Here is a 21412-nt window from a genome sequence, read left to right as displayed (position 1 = left end):
ACCATTTTTTTTCCATTTTTTTCAAAGGTCCCTTGTTCTAGCCCTCCAGTCATTTTCATCTCTCATCTCTGAAAACATTCCAGTCACCTTCCCTTTTTTTAAAGTTTAGTAACTATTAGAAAAGTCAGATTAATTCAGAATATAGCTAAAAGATCCATTCTGGCCCTTGTATATTTCTTTTCCTTTTAATGTAGCCCCAAAAAGGAGTAAAGTTAGGAGTCTTGGGAGACATCAACCCCGAGCCCTAATCACCCTAATCCACCTCACTCCCAATCTCCTCTGAATAGCCTTGACTGTAAATGACCCAGTCCAGCGGAATGTCACAGTCATTGCCCATAGCTAAAATGTTCCCTATCTACTAGATAAATTTATCTCAGACTTGGATGCTGTAGCCTCTGTCTTACTTCAATAGTCTGAGCGCATGAAGGCAGATAGAACAGTTCCCTCATAATCCCAGCCCTTGAGTCTGAGAGAAGCACTATAGAACGTTGGACTTGAGGTTAAAAGCTCTGGGTTTAAATTCTAGTTCCAGCGTTTGAGCTTGGGCAAGTCATTTTGCTCACTGAATCTCCATTTCCTTATCTGCAAAACTATTTAATAATAGTTAACATTTATACAATGCTTAAAGGTTTGTAAATAACACATTATTTCATTGGATTATATTTATACTACTTATCTCACAATATTGAGAGGAAAGTGTTCTGTAAACCTTAAAGCATTATAAAAATATAAATTAGTAGAGGCCTAGGCACAAATAATACCAAACCCATTAGGAGACCTAAGCCAAGACCAAAAGAATTCTTCCCATGCCCTTGGCATAGATCTGGTATAAATAACAATTGGATCTTCCTTCCTTACAGGTCCTTATTTCTGGTACCAGCAAGGATCAGTGAGGGTAAAAGAAGCACAATATGTCAAGCAAAGAAATGCTGCAGGAAAGAGGAATGAGAGAGCTACAGACCCTTTTTTTTTTTTTCCATTTCTGCTCTCACTCACAATCCTCCGAATAAAGGATAATAATGCTGCCTGGTGGTGGTGTTCAGCTGCTCAGCCATGTCTGATTCTGTGACCCCATGGACCACAGCATGCCAACACTGTCCGTGAAGTTTTCTTGGTGAAGATACTAGAGTGGTTTGTCATTTCCATCTCTAGTGGATTAGGCTAAAAAGAAGGCTTGCCCAGGATCACATAGCCAGTGGGTATCTGAGGACAGATTAGAACTCAGATCTTCCTGCCTCCAGGCCCTCTATCCACTGGGCCCTCTAAGCTGTCTCAGTGCTACTCACAGTGCTCTGTAAATACCAATAGATATTGCCATAGCTCTTTCAGTGGGAGTCAATACACACCAGGCATCCCTACCCAGGACCTCTCCTCTCGTATTCAGCAAGAGTCTGTTTCCACTTTCATGGCAAACCCCGGGTGCTCTGCTAATAAGTGGCTGGGTGTCTCTGCAGCTGGAGCCACAGGGACTGTCATAGACATTCTTGCATCCCAAAATGGACTTGATATCCCCAACCTGCTCATGGATTACACCCTAAGCTGGCCGGATGAACTGACGCTCCCCTGCCTTTGATGCTTCAAATCTGTAAAACGGTGGAAGATCTGGCAAGAAAGGCCTAGAAGGCTGAGTGTCTCTGGCTTTAGTGGTGGCAAGCAGAGGTAAGCCTGGTAAAGCTCTACCCCCATCAGCAGAGACAGCGTTCTCATGCTTGATAGAAGCCAGAACAATCCAGTTTGCTGAAAACTAGGACCAGGATAAATCATCAAGCTACCAGGATTTATTAAGCACTTACTATATACTTGGCATTGTGCTTTTGAAATAATTTCATATCTATTATCATTTATCCTTTTATCACTTCTGTTATGAAAACAAGGACAAAGATTCTTATAATGCTTCTCTTAAAAAATATCAAAACTGGGGCAAGGTGGGTGGCTCAGTGGATTGAGAACCAGGCCCAGAAACAGGAAGTCCTAGGTTCAAATCTGGCCTCAGTCGCTGCCTAGCTGGGTGACCCTGGGCAAGTCCCTTAACCCCCATTGCCTAGCCTTTACTGCTCTTCTGCCTTGGAACCAATACATAGTATTGAGTCTAAGACAGAAGGTGAAGGTTTAAAAAAAATAAAAACTGAGGCCCATAGAGATTAGGAGCCTTACCTAAGGTCACATTTCTATAGCTTTTTTTAATGTTACAAAGTACTTTTCACACAACTCTATAAGTTAGCATAAGCATTATTATCCCAATTTTGCAGGTAAAAAAATGAAAGCTCCCAGAAGAGAAAAGACTTTGTCTATGACTGCTACAAAGCGAGGGTCAAGCCAGGACTCAAACTTGTATCTTCTGACTCCACAGTCAGCCCCCTTTTCACTAAGCACATGTGAAGCACATCTCCTAATGTGCTTTAGGAACAGAATTGATGAGCCTGGATGTAGGTGGTCCTGCAAGCCAAAGGCCTGGCCCACCCCACTGTCACTCAAGAGCAAAGGGCACCTCGGCCATGCCCTGCCGCTCAAGGGAAGGACCCCAACTTCAAAGTACTCACCTCTGCCAGATAGAGAATACAAAATTTCAAGTCTTCCGACAAACCTTCAGAGGGAAAAAGAAAAACACTCGTGTTAGATGCCACTCTAGGATGCCACTGTTTTTCCTTAAGGCAACAATTTCCTATAGCCTACAGCAGGCAGTATGTTCCCAATTTGCCTGTGAGATACATAGTTGATAACTGCCCAGATCTTTAGAGGTACAGTACTATATGTACCAAATGAACAAACACACCACCATATAACAGTCTGTACAACGTGTCCATAATGACATAATTTGGCCAAAGAAGAGACTAAGGGAAGCCATGGCAGGTAGGGAAGGGGGGGAAAGGGCTATTAAAACAGCCAGTTATAAGAATCTGACCTAAAAATTAAATAAGAGGGGACAACTAGGTGGCTCAGTGGATTGAGAGGCAGACCTAGAGTTGGAAGGTCCTGGGTTCAAATCTTGCCTCAGGCACTTCCTAGCTGTATTACTCTGGGCAAATCACTTAACCCCCATTGCCTAGCCCTTACTGCTCTTCTGCCTTGGAACTGATATTTAATTATCAGTTCTAAGAGAGAAGGCAAGGGTTTTTTTTTGTTTTTTTTTAATTAAATAAGAGGTAAGATAGCCTGAGGATCACAAAGGGACTCTTTGGAGGGAACAGGAACACACCTACCATGCCTGAGACTAGCCATTCAGAGTACAGAGTTAAAAAGGAATCCAAGAAAAAGAGGGCTGGCACATGGGGGGCACATCAAAGTGGCAGCAGGCCTGGCCAAGAGGGAGAGGATGTTCTGAATTCAAATACAGAATCCTCTTCACTGGATAAAAATAACTCTAGAGAATGGAGGTGTATAAATCATCAGAGCAGGATTAAAATACCAGCTGAGACTATCTGATTCCTTTCACTCTGAGTTTTCACCAAACAACTTTTTGAACTGTCATTTAGATTTCCTGAATGTGCTGGCCCACCCAGGAGAATGTGTCTCATACAGAACACTAATCACGATTTGTAGCAGTATATCCAACTGCAAATTAGCTTTCCAACACTATTTACTCTCGTGGAAGAAGGGTTCAAAAACCTTTCCTAAGACCATGGGATGGGCTCTAAATTCCCCCGCCTGGCATTCTGGGCTCTTCATACTATGGTCCCAACCTGTTTTTCCTCTCCCACCCCTTCCTTAGAAGAATGCTTCACTCCATGCACACTATTCTCCTCACCATTTCCAGAATGGTCTTCCTGCCTCTGATTCACCTTTCTTTGCCTGCTGTGTCGTTTCTCTGTCTATCAAAATCTAATCACTTCCTCTGTGGAGCCTTCCCTACTCGCCCTGCCCACAGCATGTGCTCTCCTGTAGCTTACTCTCTAGACCTCTTCAACTCACACATACAATTCCCTGGATGATAACTATTTTAATATGTGTTTAACATAACTACCTCCAACATGACACAACCAGACTGGGGTCAACTTGAGAGCAGGAATTGTGTCTTCTTGTCCTTCCTTAGGACTAGGATCCAACACAGGGAGAGAAAACATGGCATAATGGAAAAGGCATTAGCTTTGAAACAGATCTGTGTTCAAATACCACCTCAGACGCTTACTAACAGGGTGACCGTACACAAAGCACAACCTCTTGGGACCTTATTTTCTTCCTCTGTAAAACAGAGACTAAATAATACTTACAGAAGGTTGGGAGGGAAACTTTTAACCTTAAAAGTGCATTCTGACAAATAAGCCAAGAAAAACCCTAATTATACTAAAGCAATTCTATCAAACAAATCAAAATCTATTCAAAGATATTTTAAGAGAATCTCTTCTTTTATGGAATCACTTTTAAAATACATTTAGTGACATTTATTTTAAGTAGCATATGCCGTTGTGAATTTGTTTTCAGTTAGATGTGTTTTTAAGGCAAGTGGACACATTTCTGTGTGTTCTGGGGGCCTATATGGACAAAGAATGACTTATTATATAAATACATATAAATTATAAGTGAGTTGTATATTAACATTGTACAGCAGTTTGACAAATAGATTAAGAATTTTATTGAGGAGGACGACTTGCTCTCTTGCGACCCTCAACCCAGGAAGGGACCCAAGGAGGCCATCCTTTGGAAACCCTGACCTTGGAAGAAGAGAAAGAGATGCGCAAATAATGGGCATTACCTCAGAGATTCCCAAAGGCTGGAACGTGAGCCAAGTTCCCAGGCTCAAGCCCCCTCTCCCCACATACACGTGTCCTCCCCCCGGGATGGGTGGAGCCCCAAAGAAACAGCTGGAAATTTCCCAGCCCCGTCTTAAGAGAATAGAGGCCCCATTCAAGGAAGAAGCATTGGAGGAGGGGGAATAGAAAAAGTGGGGGCAGGGAAACGTGGATCAGCTCCGTCAGGCCTCAGAGACAGGAACACAGTGCATTGTGAGACAGATTTGCTCCAGCAAATGGTGTAGAGCACTGCAGAGACAGGAAACGTCACAATGGCTCTCTGAGAACCGGAGATGTCTCAATTGTTAGCGCCAGTCCTCCGCCTGTTCCCATTACAGTACTGCTCAGTCACTCCGAAGTCCAGGAGAAGGTGCTTGCCAAGTGAGACAGACAGGTTGGACTAATACTTACTTGCCCAACTCTGGGAAGCCTGAAGTAACAAATGGCTCAAAGGTCCATGGAGCCCCAGGTGCTTTTTACTCTTCTCCAGAGTCCTCCCTTAAAGCAGCTCCTCTGAAAGAGCAAAACCAATCCTAACCCTTCCTGATAGCCAACAGGGCTAAGTGTATTTAGGAGAAAAACAATTAGATGAATCTCTCCACTAAAACCTTTGGTCACTGGATTTCCTTTCCCTCTCACCACCCCTCCCCTCCAGGAGAGAAAGAACAGCTCCATCTCCATCTTACCCGCCAGGAGCCTGGGTGTGGTTACTCATTTATCACGTCTGGCTGTACCATATAGAACTTTCTACAAGTGTTTTTGAAAGAGATGGACCATTTGACGTCGTTGTCCCACTCCCAGGGAGGTAAAACCGAGAAAGGCCCCCATCTAAACCAAGACAGGAGCAGCCCGGTCAGTGCCCGCTGGTTGCTGAGTACCACATAAATTATAATCGAATCTTATTGCACAGGAAGAAATCCGGATCATGAGAAAATCAAGAGATACATGAAAAAACTGGTACAAGTGATACAGAGCAAATAAGCCGAAGCAGAAGAACATGTACCATAAAATGAAAATGACAATACAAGACGGTCAAAAAGATTTGTTTCAAAGACCTGGCCAGAAACCCAAAGAATAGATGCTGACAGACACTTTCCCTATCTTGGGAAAGAGGTTAGAGAACTATGGAAACAAATGTATTTGCTACCTGTGGCAGTTGCTTTGCTTAACTGTTTTTCTTTGTTACAGAGGAGGGTTCTGTGAAGGGAAGTATATTGGGAAATGACAGAAAGGGCACGAAATTTCCTTTTTATTTTAAGCCCTTATTTTCTGCCTGTATCAATTCTGAGACAGAAGAGGATGAGGGCTAGGCAACTGGGGTTAACTGTCTTGCCCAGGAAGCAGCTGAGGTCAAATTTGAACCCGAGTCCTCCAGACTCCAGGCCTGATGCTTTTCTATCCACTGTGCCACTAAGCTGCCCCCAAGTACATTTCCTTTTTAAGTTTGAATCCCCAGTTCTGAGCATGAATTCTGGCACAAAATAGAGGCTTAATGAACACAACGAATTTAATTTAAAAGATCCATTTTGATTGAGGCAAAGTGAAGTGAGCAGAACAAATTATACAGTGACACTAAGATTTTTTTAAAAAGCAACTTTGGAAGACTTGGGAACACACTGATCAATGCAATGGATCAATCACAATTCCAAAGGACTGGTGACTGAGCTTGCTTTCCTAACTCTTGAAAGACGGTGACAGACTCAAGATGTTGAATAAGACCCAGCCAAAAGCAGGAATGTTTTGTCTGACTACACAGATCTGTTACAAGGGCTTTTTTTTCTTGCTTTTTTTAAAAATGGAAGGGAGAATATAGGGAAGAGGGAAAAGAGATGGAGAAAGAAGCAGAGGATGAAAAGGCAGCCAAGAAAGCATAAAGATAAACAAAGATAAACAAGTATCTACAGTTTCAAATACAACCCTCTTTTTTTCTGTTCTTCTATATACATAAAAATGCCCATTTTATTTGGTATTCATTTAGTTCTAAATAAAAACAATTTTTAAAAATGAACTGAATTTTTAAAACGAGAAATAAAGGAAAAATCTAATTCTGAGCAACATTAAATCTGGGGACGATTCTACCAATGAATGTTTTGCTGGTCCAACACTTCAACAGCTCTTTGAAAAATCTTTTCTCTTAAAAGCCTTCTCAAGGTAGATTAGCAGTCCTTGGGGGTGAAATAGAGCAAAACGGAAGAGGGTATTAAGACTCTAGGGCTGGGTTCCTCGCTCACCTACTTGCTTTTTCAGAAGATGGGAGGAACTGAACTTCCTAGTGCCTCTGGACTTACTGCACCTGCCTCAGGAGATGTGGAGGAGGGAGGCAGGCAGTGGTACTGACCAATGACTGAACAGAAATATGAGAAATATAAAGTGCTACATAAATGGTCAGTATCATCAAGTCATTTCCTCAGCTTTCAACTACTCTCTATCCCCTCTAAGAGGTACTTTTCTAGTGTCTGCTAAATGAAATCACTAAAGTGGGGCAGGGTTATTTGTCTACACAAAACCATATTAAGATCAAATCTAGTGCGTGCATCCATGTGCGCACACACACACACACACACACACACACACACACACACACACACACACTCTTCATATTCTAAAACGTTCTGCTAGTCACTGCAGGACAATAATGTATTAGTTCCCCCAGTCTCACACTACAGATTGACAAACTGGTCTCTGAGGTGAGCAGCCCCCCAAACCCTATGTCTGCCTACCCCTCTATCTATAGGAAAAGGAAGTGGTCTGTAACCAGAGAAAGAAGTTATACATGCAAAGGTCACTTGAACATATTTAGAATGTACTGAAGGAAACAGAACCTCTCCTCCTGCAGAAGGTGTTTCTTCCAACAAAAATGTGTGAAACCCTCTTCCCTCTTACCACCCTCCCCTTCAGCACTTATAGCCTTACATGATTACTAGATATTCCATTGGTGGTGTATGATATTTACAACCCACCACCTCCATACCCAACCTGAACCCAGTTGTAGTCCTAAAGACTAAAGAGAACTTTAAGCAGCTATCTCTGAGTCTACATTAGTCCACTTTGTTTTTTTTTAAAAGCCTGTTAACGCAGGGGGCAGCTGGAGTAGCGCAGTGGATTGAGAGCCAGGCCCAGAGGCATGAGGTCCTAGGTTCAAATCTGACCTCAGACACTTCCTTCCTGGGCAAGTCACTTAACCCCCACTGCCTTACTCTTACCACTCTTCTGCCTTAGAACCAATACACAATACTGGTTCTAAGACAGAAGGTAAAGGTTCAAAAAAAAAAAAGGCTATTAAATCAGATTGGTCATAGAGGTGAATCAAGCTGTAACTCCCCTCCACAACTTCCACCCTAGAGGAATTTAGACCAATTTCTAAATCCATTCCCAGTTGCTATCAGACTCAATGGATGGGAATAGAGCCTAGAAATAAATTATGCCAATTGGATTTAGTTCTGTAACCTACAAACAAAACCTAACCCAATATGATATATTCTTGGAACCGAGAAGTGGGGAACCCCACAAGTAAAGGACTGAGTTGCCCAGATTAATGATTATCAAACTTCTAGTGACCAAGCTTCCACAGTGGTCATTACTTGCTCCATTAACTACAGAATAAACAAAATGCCTCACCAATTCAGTCCCCAGTATAAAAGCCTCAGTATCAGAAACTCCGATTTTCCTTTCTTTTCTTCTCCTAGGACTGCCGGGACTCCAAAGAATGGTGTTAAAGGCCTGGGATTAGAGGGTTCTCTGCATCCTTATAGTGACTGAGTCCTTCATCTGCTCTGGCATGTCCATGGCAGATCAACAGCAGGTTGCTATTCTGCTTTATGATATTCAAATTGTACACTGTACCTGGCTAGAAAGTACTGAGAAAACTAAGATTTCCCTGTATTACAGGTAGGTTCTTTCACAATTCAATTTCAATTCAACATTGGCTTAATCAATTGTATCAAACAAAAACAAGAAAGGTCAATATACCACCAATGAAGATGAAATTAAAGCAATTACTAGGAGTTATTTTACCCAATTATATGTCAATATAACAACATAAGTGAAATGGAAGAATATTTACAAAAATGTAAACTACCCAGATTAACAGAAGAGGAAATAGAATCTCTAAATAAACCTATTTTAGAAGAAACTGAACAGACCATAAATGAGTTTCCTTGAACAGGCCATAAGTGAGCTTCCTAAGGAAAAAAAACATCAGGACTAGATGGATTTTCAAGTAAATTCTATTAAACATTTAGAGATCAACTAATTCCAACATTAAATACATTATTTAGAATAATAGACAAAGGAGGAATCCTAACAAACTATTTTTATGAAAAAAATATGGTGCAAATACCTAAACCAGGAAGAATAAAAATAGAGAAAATAAATGATAGAGAAATTTCACTAAAGAATATTAATGCAAAAATCCTAAATAAAACACTAACTAGGAGACTACAGCAATTATAATGATTATGTATTGTAGCCAAGTGAGATTTATACAAGGAATGGAGGACTGGTTCAATATAAGGGAAACTATTATCAAAATTAATTATATCAGTTACAAAACCAACAAAAATCATCTGATTATATCAATGGATACAGAAAAAGCTTTTGATAAGACACATCACTCATTCCTATTAAAAATGCTTGAAAGCACAAGTATAAATGGATTTTTTCCTTACAATGATAAGAAGCCTCTACCTTAAAACCATTGGCTAGCATTGGTCTATAGTGGTGATAAATTAAAAGACTTTTCAGCAAGATCAGGAATGAAACAAGGATGTTCATTATCACTATCATTGTTCAATATTGTAATAGAAATGGTAGCAATAGCTATAAGAAAAAAATTATAGGAATCAGAAAAGGCAATGAGGAAATTTTTAAAAATTTGTAGATGATATGATGGTATACTTGGAAAATCCTAGAGATGTCCATAAAATAAAGTCATATAAATCATCAACATTTCTATAGATCCTCAAAAAAGGCCTGTAAGAAAAAATAAGAGATATTTCATTTAAGAGAATCCTAGACAATATAAACTATTTAAAAGTATGCCTGTCAAGACAAACTCAGAAACCACATGAACATAATTATAAAATACTTTTTATATGAATAAAATCAAATTTAAGTAATTGGAGAAATATTAATTGTTCGTGGGTGGGTAGAGATAATATATGATAATGATAATCCTACCTAATCTACTTTTTCAGTGCCATCCCAATTAAACTACCAAAATATTATTTTATTGCATTAGAAAAAATAGCAACAAAATTCATTTGGTAGAGCAAAAGGTCAAGAATAGCAAAAGAATTAATGAAAAAATGTAAAGGAGGTCTGGCAGTAACAAATCTTTTTTTATTTTTAAATATTTTTCCATCTTTCCATGATTCATTTTCTTTCTCTCCCAGTAGCAAATCTTAAATTGCATCATAAAGTATTCATTATCAAAACTACCCTGGAAGCAGCCAAGTGACTTAGTGGATTGAAAGCCAGGTCTAGAGACCTGGAAATCCTAGGTTCAAATCTAGCCCCTGATACATCCTAGCTGTGTGACCCTAGGCAAATCACATAACCCCCATTGCCTAGTCCTTATTACTCTTCTGCCTTTGAACCAATACCCAGTATTGATTCTAAGATGGTAAGGGCTTTAAATAAATTATCTGGTACTAGCTAAGAAATAGAATAGCAGTTTGGTGGAACAGAATAGGAAAACAATACACAGTAGTAGATTATTATAGCCATCTCATGTTTGATAAATTTTTGAGATAAGAATCCACTATATGGTAAAAATTAACAGGAAAATCAGAAAGCAGTCTTGTAGAAACTAGATATAGACCAATATCTTACACTGTTTACCAATAGTCAAAATTGATATGTGAACTAGACTTAAAGAGAACTATCATTAAGTAAATTAGAAGAGCAAGGAACATATCACCTATCAGATTTATGAATAAGAAAAGAATTTTAAAAGAGATGGCATTCTGAGATATAAAATGGATAATTTTGATTACATTAAATTAAAAGTATCATACAAATAAAACCAATGTAGATTAAAAGGAAAGCAGAAAATTAGGGAAAAGTTTTTATAGTCAATTTCTTGGATAAAGGTTTTCATAATCTCAAATACATAGAGAACTGAATCAAATTTGTAAGAATATGAATCACTCCTTGATTGATAAAAGATATGAACAGGCAATTTGGGGATTAAAAAAATCAAAGCTATATATAGTCATATTAAAAACTCCTCTAAATCATTATTAATTAGAGAAATGCAAATTAAAACAACTCTGAGATATCATCTCACAACTATCAGATTGTTTTAAATGTCAGAAGGTGAAAATGACAATGTTTGAGGGGATGTGGGAAAGTTGGGACACTAATACACTGTTGGTGAAATTGGCAGAATTGTGAACTAATTCAATCATTTTGGAGGACAATTTGGAATTATACTCCAAAGAATTATAAGACTGATGATATATCTTCTGACCCAACAATACCACTATTATATCTTTTTCCTGAGGTGATTAGAGAAAAAGGAAACTTTTCTAAAATGCTTATAGCAGCTTTCTTCATAGTAACAAAGAACTGGAAAATGAAGGGGATGCCCATCACCTGGGGAACAGCTAACTAAATTATGGCATATGGTTGTGATGGAATACTACAAAGACAAGCAGGTTGGTTTTAGAAAAACACAGACAGACTTGCATGAAATAATGCAAAGTGAAATGAGCAGAACCAAGAGAATGTGGTAATAGTAAAAGCAATAGCTTGAAGAATAACTAAGTATGATCATTTTTATCATATTTTGATACAGTATGATAATGATAATATTCAAAATCAACTTTGAAGGAAAATACTACCTCCCAAAAAAAGAACTGATCATGGAGTTATGTATTGTATAGTTCCACATACATATCTTTTTTTTTAAATGCTTACCCTTCCATATGGTTGGAGTTAAGTGACTTGCCCAAGGTCACATAGCTAAAAAGATTTGAACCTAGGACCTCCCATCTCTAGGCTTGGCTCTCAATCCACTGAGCCACATAGCTGCCCCATATATATCTTTATCAAATGTTGGTCTTCTCTAACATGTGCAGGGAGAGAGGGAGACAACTGGGAATTCAAAACATAACCCCCCAAAAATGTATATTCTGTCTACATTGAATGACTTATCTTAAGTGGGGAAAACAGAGGCTCTTTTCTAGCCCCATAATTAACTTAGGAGACTATTTGTCCTGAAGTTTCCTCCTTTCTAAGGTGCAGACCAGAAAAGAACTGATGTCCCCAAGAAAAGAGTAGGATGGAGAAGGGGAAGGATACAAAGAAACATTAGAAGAACTGGGGGGCACAGGATCATTTAGCCTAGCTTCTTCATTTTACAGATGAAGAAACTATGGCCCAGAAAGGTTAAAGGCAGAGTTAAAATGAGAATGCAACTCTCTTGACTTCCACTTCTGGCCTCTATTACATTACATGGCCTTTCCATTTAACTGGTTTGGGTTTCCCTTCTATTTTCTCTCTCCCAGTAAGAAAGGTGCTCTGGACAATTCCTCTAGACGTCTTAGATAAGAGTTCTTAACCATTTTTGTGACACACACACCATTGATAATTTGGTGAAGCTAAATGCTACTGTGATTTGTTGTCTTCATTCACAACTGAAGGCAATGCTAAATTTCAGCTAAAGGTTAGTGAAAATAAAGACTAAATTTTTCCCCCAGTCCAAGTTCATAGACCCCTGATATCAATCCACCTACCTTTTAGAATCCCATAGACCACAGGTTAAAAACCCTTGCCCTTGATGATTTGTTCGTGAATAATTGAGAGTAGTCTATAAAAGTTTCTTACATTTAGGGAACAAAAAAAAACCACCTCAACATCTCCATCATTCCATGTTACTTTACTATACTCAAATATAGTAAGGAAAAAGTCCCCATTCTCCCCAACTTGCATGCCAAGGTGTACCTTTGTCCTAGAGCTAATGTTCTCCTAGCAAGACAACACCTATGTTTGATTATTTGGTATTTGGGGGATTGGGTGATTGAGTGGAATTATGGCCAAGAAAGAAAGGAGTGGCTATTCCAAATATAATGTGACTTTACCTTCAGTTAAATCTTGGTTTTAACAGATAACTATATTATATTCATCAGGGAACTTCAAAAGCAGTGCTATCATTGCTACCAGATGTATAGGTGCCAGGCCTAGTGGACAGAAGAAAAAGTCCTAGGAGGAAGAAAAACTACTTTCCTTCAAATGTCTCCTTCAAAGAAGCATGAGTTGAGTTTCACACACTATGTATCCAAGGAGCAAAAACAACCAATGAACTGAAAATACAGGATGGGCTAACAAATAGGAAGTTTTCCTATAGCAACAGTCATCAAAACAGAATTATTTAACTTGGTAATATTTTCCTTCCATCTCTTGCCACTCTTATTCAAACAAGTTTGTTGCTTTGGGGTGTTGTTTTTTTTTTTTTTAAATAATCTGAAAGAGGAAATTGAGCCTCTTTACAACAGAGACCTCAGGCGCCAAACTAAACTCAGAACAGATACTCCCAGCTGGATTCAAGTTCCCAGAGTAGGATGGAAAGTTTGAACTTGAAACTCATTTCACACTGCCACATCCTCCCATCCTTCGTTTCTCTCCCTCTCTGTCTCTCTCTGTCTGTCTCTCTCCCTTAGAGCGGTTAGAAATAAAGTGGAGGCCTTCTCCAGCACTTACCTTCCTGCAGTTTGACACTCTGGAGGTAGAGCGGGTTCCTCAGGACATTGCATCGCCCAGGCTCATCCTCCTTGGTGAGGAGCAGCAGGTCAGAGTACACAAACAAGGTCACCTGGGCAGAGAGAGAATCGCACAGAATAAGATGGAACTAGCTCTTTCTACTCGGCACAAGGGATAGCACTATCCAATAAGCAGAATCTCAGAAGGCTTTGTACCCGTCTCAGCACCTCATACAATGCTCTGAACATAGCAGGTGCTTCATGTGGGCCCAGTGAATTGCTAACTTGCTGAATGGGCAAATGGAGCCATGACCTGGCTGGTCCTGTCTGCCTGAACAAGGAGGTGTGGTTGCCTGAAGCCGTTACAAGCTGCTGACATGGCCCAGGCTAATAATAATAAGTGAGGAGTTTACCATCCCCCTCTCCATCCACAGATCTCTGGTTCCTCCAACTCCCCCTTAGGGCAAATCTCCCCTAATTCCATGTAGTGCTTACAAGGCCTCTCTTGGGCTCTAAAAGCCATGCCTACTGGCTCAGCAAGGTGCTTCCATCAAACTCCCCCAGCTCAGTGTCAGAGTGGCCTGCAGGAGAGGATCTTCCTATTATCTGTGATTGTGAGTTGTGCACCTAGAGCTTGACCTTCAGAAGTCTCTCGGTGACAGCTTTAACTAGCATTCCTCTGAGAACACTTCTAAAAAAGCAATGGAGGAACTGCTACGTGGAAGAGTGGATGGAGAGCCAAGCCTGGAGTTGGGAGGGCCTTTCTGTTTGTCCTGAACATTTTCTCTAACATCTAGTTCTTGGGGTTTTTGAGTCAAGGTCCTCTTGAGCATTCTGGTAACACCTACGGGCCTCTTCTCAGAGTGTTGCTTGTTGCCTACATTCATAATTGGAGGAAATGGTAAGTTTCAGTTAGGGGACAGTGAAAGCAAAAGTGAAAATTTTTTTTTTCTCTTCCAATTTCAGAGAACCCTGAAATCCATTCACAGGTACCTGAGAGGTCCTTGGCCCTGAAATCCAGACCTCCTAATCTCTAGCTCTCTTTACTAATGAAAGACAGAAGTAGGACTCAAAACCAGGGTCCCTAACCCAATGTGTTTACACCTATACCACCATTCTGCCTCTGTATGACCTGCCAAAAAGAGGATCAGATGATCACTGCTTTCAAAAGAACTGGAAAGATGAAGAGGAAGGCAAGATGAAGTGAGAGGAAGTAATGAAAGGATAAAGAAGGAGGAATACTATTAATGGAGGAATATGAAAGACAAGGCAACCCAGATGTATACAAAAAGAGATTTAGGAGGAGAGGTGGAATGGAGAAGGCAAGGGGAAATTACTTTTGGATACTGGTGCAGTGGGAAAAAAAAGAAAATCCTACACAAATAAATCCCCTCAGCCTTTCTTCTTCTCTTTCTCTCAACTCAAGGCACCAATTAAACGTATCAATTGGGGTGGTGGGTAGGTTAAAACAATGTCTACTAATCAAAGAGGTCACAGAGGTGCAAAACTGGATGACAAAGGGGGCAGCTGGGTAGCTCAGTGGATTGAGAGTCAGGCCTAGAGACGGGAGGTCCTAGGTTCAAATCCGGCCTCAGACACGTCCCAGCTATGTGACCCTGGGCAAGTCACTTGACCCCCATTGCCCACCTTTACCACTCTTCCACCTAGGAGCCAATACACAGAAGTTAAGGGCTTAAAAAATATATATAACAAATAAATAAATAAGTGGATGACAAAAAGGAAAAAGACAGCAGGGAGATGAAGAAAGCTCAAAGTTAATTATTAACTCTCCAGAGCCTCCAAATTGGAAAAGCATGGTATTAAGAAAACTGTTAAAACAGGAATCACAGTGTAGTCTAGACAGGAAGTGATTAAGGCCTGAATAAAGAATTTCCCCAAAGGTCAGGTCAGGGAAAAGGACAGAGCTGGCAAAAGTCTAGAGATGGTGACACAGAGGGTGAAACTGTAGAAGTGAAGTCCAGACAGACTCTTAATCTCACTTTCATCTGGCTGGTCTTACTTGGAATCCCACCAAAAGGCCACTGAGAAAAGATCCAGAAAGGGGCATAACAGAACCTCAACCCCTCAGTGCCCAGTTTGAAGGAAGTAAAAGGACCACAATGTTTCAAGGCTCCTAAACTATAAATTTGCCTCAACATAGCCTCCTTTCCCAAGGATCACAGTGAGCTAGGATATCTTGTTTTTCCCAGCATTCTTACATGAAGAAAACATTTATTGATCTAAACGACTAAATTCAGTTTGGAAACATTTTTGTAAAGGAATCCCCTCAAAGACTAGGGACATACCGAGAACACCCCAACCTTTTAATGTGACATTCTGCTACAAATTTATCATCTAGAATTTTATCTTAAATCTTCCTGAAGCTGTTGTATTTTGGGCAACCTCCCCAAGTAACAGGCTCCATGTATTCCTACTCACTAATTTAAACATAAACTTTACATCTCATTTAAGCTTTAAGGACTTATTAATTCATCAACTATGATGATTATTTATGTTGGGGGTGGTTTAAAGTAGCAAATATAAAATAACTAGACTGGCAGTGTAGTAAGAAGTTCTGGATATATCCATAGTCTCTGAGGGTATACCAGGTTAGAGTCCTTTCCAAAGGAATTACTAAAAAGTAATGAGATTAGCAGGATAGTAGGAAAAACACTGACAACATGAGAACCAGAAGACCTAGGTCCGTGTTGGTGAACTTATGGCATGTATGCTGGAATGTGCTGGAGGAGACTGCTCCCCTCCCCGTCTCCACATGCACCTGAAGACATTTCACCCATCACTCACCCCTCTGCCCAGCAGCCCAATGGGAGCACTTCCTTCCTTCCCTATCTGGGGTAAGGCAGGGGGGTCACATGCAGCATGAGGGTTACAGTTTGGGCACTCCAAAAGGTTCATCATCACTGCCATAGGTTCTCCTCTCATCTCTGACTAACTCAATGATTGTATTATTATATATTATGTTAATATATTATATACTATATTGTATTAAACATATTATATTAACTTACTCAAGTTTATTAACCTTGGGTAATTCATTTCCCTTCTCTGAGTTTCAATTTCCTCATCTGTAAAATATACAGGTTAGACTTGATTTCTAAGGTACCTTCCAACAATATCTGATTCCATAGGTAAAGAGACAAGGACGACCTATTCCTATCAAGGAGTCCCCCAGGCTCACAACTAAAGCATTATCCTTGACTCTCACTCCCCTATATTCAATTCATTGCCAAATCTTCTTGTGTTTACTCACAGACATCTGTTATATAAATTCTGCCCCTCTCTCCTCTGACACCCTCATGGCTCTGGTGAAGGTCCTCATCCCCTCAAGCCTAGACTATAGCACTAGCCTGCCAGGGTGATTGATCTACCTGCCTCAAGTCTCTCCCCTCTCCAGACCATCCTCCACTCAGCTGCCACGGTGACCTTCTTAAAACACAGGGCTGACCATGCATGTCACTTCCCTACCTAGGGAGCTCAGGAGCAAATAGAAACTCTTCTATTGAGTATTAAGGACACTGCCTAACCTAGCCACTTCCTAACTTCTCAGGCTTCTTAGGCTTCACGTCCTTTAGGCTGTCACCACACGAAACTCTTCATATCATCTATCCATCTCCAGGCCTTGGCACTGGGCATCTCCAAGGACCAGAATGCTCTCTTTCTTTTCCTTGGCCTCTTGGTTTCCCTAGCTTCCTTCAAGACTCAGCTCAAATCTTATCTTCTGCAAGAGGTCCTTCCTGGTCTCCCAAGCTCTTTATCCACTGATTCTATACACAACTGAAATGTTCAAATGAATGTTGTCCTTCAAAGTAGTCACTTTAAGGAATGGAGAGAAGATGTGCACTTACAGGACACTGCCACTTTTCCCAAATATTTCTGTACTCCTGCTTTAGGAAATGTAAGCCTGACACACCTCATTTTAAACTAAGATAATACAACCCAGACTGATCCTTTATTATCCACTCAAATTAGCTCCAAATGAATAATAAAACCATACAATGTTAGAGGTGGTAAGTACATTAAAGATTGTCTAGTACTGATGCCCAGTTTTTTTCTAAAATGAGGAAACTAAAGCCTGGAGGCTAAAGGCCTTGATTTTTGGTCATTTCCAAAAATCAAGTCCACAGTTCAAAGATTTTCTTTCATTGAAGGTATTCAAAATAGTATTCTATAGCACAAAAAGGTCATTCCTAAAGAGGAATGCCCAAAATGTTTTGGTTTTTTAAAAACCCTTATCCTCTGTCTTAAAATCAATACAAGTATCAGTTGCAAGGCAGAAGAGCAGTAAGGGCTAGGCAATGGGGGTTAAGTGACTTGCCCAGGGTCACACAGCTGGGAAGTGTCTGAGACCACATCTGAACTTAGGACCTCCTGACTCCAGGTCTGGCGTTCTATTCTCTAAGTCACCTAATTACTCCTCACAATGTTTTGATGAAGTTCTTATGGCAACATCAATTTGATAAATGTTCCTCCTTTCAAAGGGGCTAGTTAGAAGGGAACGGCACTCATTTGGATGAATAAAATCTGCTGGGTTTTTTTTCTTAATCTATTTCAACCTGCATGGCACAAAAGGAAATACAGAGAACGATAGATTCTCTCTACAAAAGAAAGTCTGGTTAAAGTCCATTTCTAATTCTGAGGTGAGAGTCCAGTTGGCCCAGCAGCAAAGCCAAGCTCAGGATTTAATCTATGATGTAGTGAATTCACAGTGGCTCAAAGGTAGATGATTCCCAAATTCCTAGGCTCACTAGTAAGAAGAGCTCCCAGAGATGCTCTACTCTAGTAGCCAAGATCAAATCAGGAACCTGAGGCTAACATGGAACTAGGAAAGAAACTCACTGGGGCACTGGTCCAATAGCCTTCTAGGGACTTCCCTTTTAGAGAAGTATCACTAATTATGCTGGCTGGAAGTGATCCTGAAAGTTGTGTAGAACAAATAGAAATAACTGCTTGGCTTCTGAGGATGAGATGTGCACAGTCACAAAGAAGGATGGCATGGATCTTAATTTGGCAAAACAGAGACCAAAAGAAGTCAGAACCTATAAACATAGAGCAAATTTTGGACTCATGCTAATATGGATAGAAGATGCCTAGATAACTAAAAACTCACAAGCTAAAAATTCCATTTCAATTAATCAATAATCTCAAACTCTCCTTCCTCCCAAACTTCTCAGCAGAGCTAATCTCTGTTTGTCCTCTTTTCTCTATCTCTGGAGGTGAAAAGAACAAGATGGCCCCAAGTCTAGCAATGAGAGAAAAGGGTGATTAAGAATTCACCCAAGTATCTTACCTTGGAAGTTTTGTTTCTCCCTTCATAAAGTATAAGCTCCTCAGCTAGCAACAGAGTCCGAGCTGTGTTACAGAGATCTAAGGGCTGAAAACAAAGCACAACTTGAACCCACAGATTAGGGATGAAAGGGTGGGAAAGGGTGAGGGGGAATGCCCAGGGTCAGAGCTAGCCCTTGTTGGAGCCTGGGGGAAGATATGTGCTGACTGAATGAGCTGGGAACACAAATGTCTCAGTGGAGGAAAGGTTGATGACTGGTTAGCTAGAATGGAAGGGGAGAAACCACCCACCCACTCGCACTCAACACCTAGATGGCCCCACAACCTCAAAAAAGAGGGAAAAATGCAACCACTGTCTGTGTGTGACACTGCTGCAGTTGACACCACTTCAATCTTAAGAGAGCCAAGAGTCAGCTCTGATGAGGCTGCTTTCTCTGGGCAGGAAGCAAAACCACACGGTTTCTGCCCTTTCTTAGGCCCTCCCCCCTATGCCCTGCCTGCTTCTTTGCCAGACTCTTGCCATTAAGGGCCTGGTACCACACACACACACATTCCTACCTTTTAACCCCAGAGAGTGAGAATCAGAGTGAGGATTTCTCTGGGAATCAGATGAGCTCTTCTCACAGGCTAGCTGGCAATATGTAACCCCTGGTGGGTTCTTTTAACCTCCCATCATCCCCTGATCATAAATCAAAAGGTTCATATTCCACTACATACTGGCTTTAATCCAAGGTATGCTCAGAAGAACCTTCCTACAAGTCCTTTATTGCCCTCACTGCACTTTCTTGTTCAAACCGACTGATTCTCACAGAAATTCCCAGAGTAGTCTCAGCCCCAAAGTCTGTGGGCCAATGCATCCCAGGGCCAACCAAGCAACCCCATCTTCCCCACCAAACCCCCCCTGAAGCCTTCTTCTCTATCCAGGCCAATCAAAGCTGTACAAGATGGAGACAACTCATAGACTTACCTAGCAATATCTACTGGCTTGTTGGTGTTCAGCAAAGGACAATATTCTTTTTTTTTCTTTTTTAAACCTTTACCTTCTTGTCTTAGAATCAATACTAAGCATCAGTTCAAAGACAAAAGAGTAGTAAGGGCCAGACATGGTAGTCCACACTGGCAATTTCTGCTGGGGCTTGTGGATCTCTTAAGATCAAGAGTTCTATAGCAGAGTAGGCCAATCAGGTGTTTGCACCAAGATGGTGAGCTCCCAGGAGCAAGGGCTACCAAGGCTGCCTAGGGAGGAATGAACTGGCCCAAGTCAGAAACTAATAAATGGGATAAAGCTCCCACCCATGCTGATCAGCAGTGGAATTCAGCCTAGGAGTAGCAATTGCATTTTTAGCCTAGTTCTGATAATAATAGCTAATCTTAAAGAGAGAGAGAGAGAGAGAGAGAGAGAGAGAGAGAGAGAGAGAGAGAGAGAGAGACTCAGAAACAGAATGACAGACAAAAGTAGGGGGGCACACGCCCCACCCTTAGTCATTTAAGGTCCTCCTTTCCTTGCCTGATACCACTTGCCTCTCTTCCCACACCTAATATTCTGGGAATCTTAATAAAGCAAACCTTATTAAATTACCATAATTTACTTGAAATCTGAGATTACATTTAATCTATTTGGATGGGGATACCCAGTGCAGACTGTTCTTTGCTCCCCAGTTGTTATAGCCTCTAATCATGACTTCATCCTTTTCAAATTCTAGGGAAAGTCTAAACCAAGGTCCCAGGATGACCACCTTCCACCCAGAACCACCATCTCACCTGAACGTAAACAGGAAACACCAAGACTTTGGGAGCCAATGTCACATAGGTTCCGTAGCTTGAGTGAGGGGCATGGGGCTTCATGATGGTACAATTCTGGTAGTTACCATAGCCTTTCATGGTCTGCACTGTCTTCATCAGTCGAGATTTCTTCCCCAGGCCAGTGAGGGATTTCCCTTTGCTAGTGTTCCCTACATCTGTAGGAACAAAAAGGGAAGGGGAATGAAAAGGACTCAAGTGTAGGATTCTATGCACAATTCACAAAATGTGGATAACAATGTGATTACAACACAAGGCAAATTGGATTCCATAGGTCTTGGTGAGACTTAGTAGCATGAGGCCCATAACAAGAATATGGCTGGTATGTCTTACTCAAAAGAAATAAGATAAAGGGGGGGGGGGGAGTGAATGGGCTTTGTATGTTAAGATAGACTTGTGAGGAAATCCAGGAATAAGCAGGGGAAGTTTAATGATCAAAGATCATTTAAATAGAAATAAACAGAAGAATGAACAAAAGTGATATTGTCATCTGAGTTTGCCACGGACCACCTAGTCAGAAAGAAGACATAATGAGGAGTTTGAGAAATAAATCACAAATTTGGCATGGAGGCTTGATTTAATAGCTACACAAAACTTCAAGTATCCAGATACCTGCTGAAGTTCTCTGCCAAATGTAAAGCAACAAAAAAATTCTTGACTTGCTAAAGCAAGTGATAATTTCATCCTTCAAAAAGCAGAGTAACCAACAAAGAGATATCTATTTTGAATGTGATTCTCATTAACAAGCAAGGTTTGAGGGGCAGCGAGGTGGATTTGAGAGCCAAACTCAGAGACGGAAAGTTCTGGATTCAAATCTGGTCTCAGACACATCTTAGCTTTGTAAGCCTGGGCAAGTCATCTCATCCATATTGCCTAACC

General features: G+C 40.7%; 1 protein-coding gene across 3 annotated transcripts in view; it reads right to left on the bottom strand.

Annotated features, from left to right (window-relative positions):
• RGS3 (regulator of G protein signaling 3) overlaps positions 1-21412 on the bottom strand; it is a 212021-nt gene that overhangs the window by 103970 nt on the left and 86639 nt on the right. For all 3 annotated transcript variants that reach the window (XM_044664086.1, XM_044664087.1, XM_044664088.1), the window contains 4 exons: positions 20495-20691; positions 18738-18821; positions 13431-13542; positions 2541-2584 (listed from right to left, as the gene is read on the bottom strand). In XM_044664086.1, coding sequence (XP_044520021.1) covers positions 2541-2584; positions 13431-13542; positions 18738-18821; positions 20495-20691 — 437 coding nt within the window. The remainder of the gene's footprint in view (positions 1-2540; positions 2585-13430; positions 13543-18737; positions 18822-20494; positions 20692-21412) is intronic.

This window comes from Gracilinanus agilis, chromosome 2 (genome assembly GCF_016433145.1).
Source record: "Gracilinanus agilis isolate LMUSP501 chromosome 2, AgileGrace, whole genome shotgun sequence".
Lineage (NCBI taxonomy): Eukaryota > Metazoa > Chordata > Mammalia > Didelphimorphia > Didelphidae > Gracilinanus > Gracilinanus agilis.
This window is presented reverse-complemented; position numbering and strand designations above follow the sequence as displayed.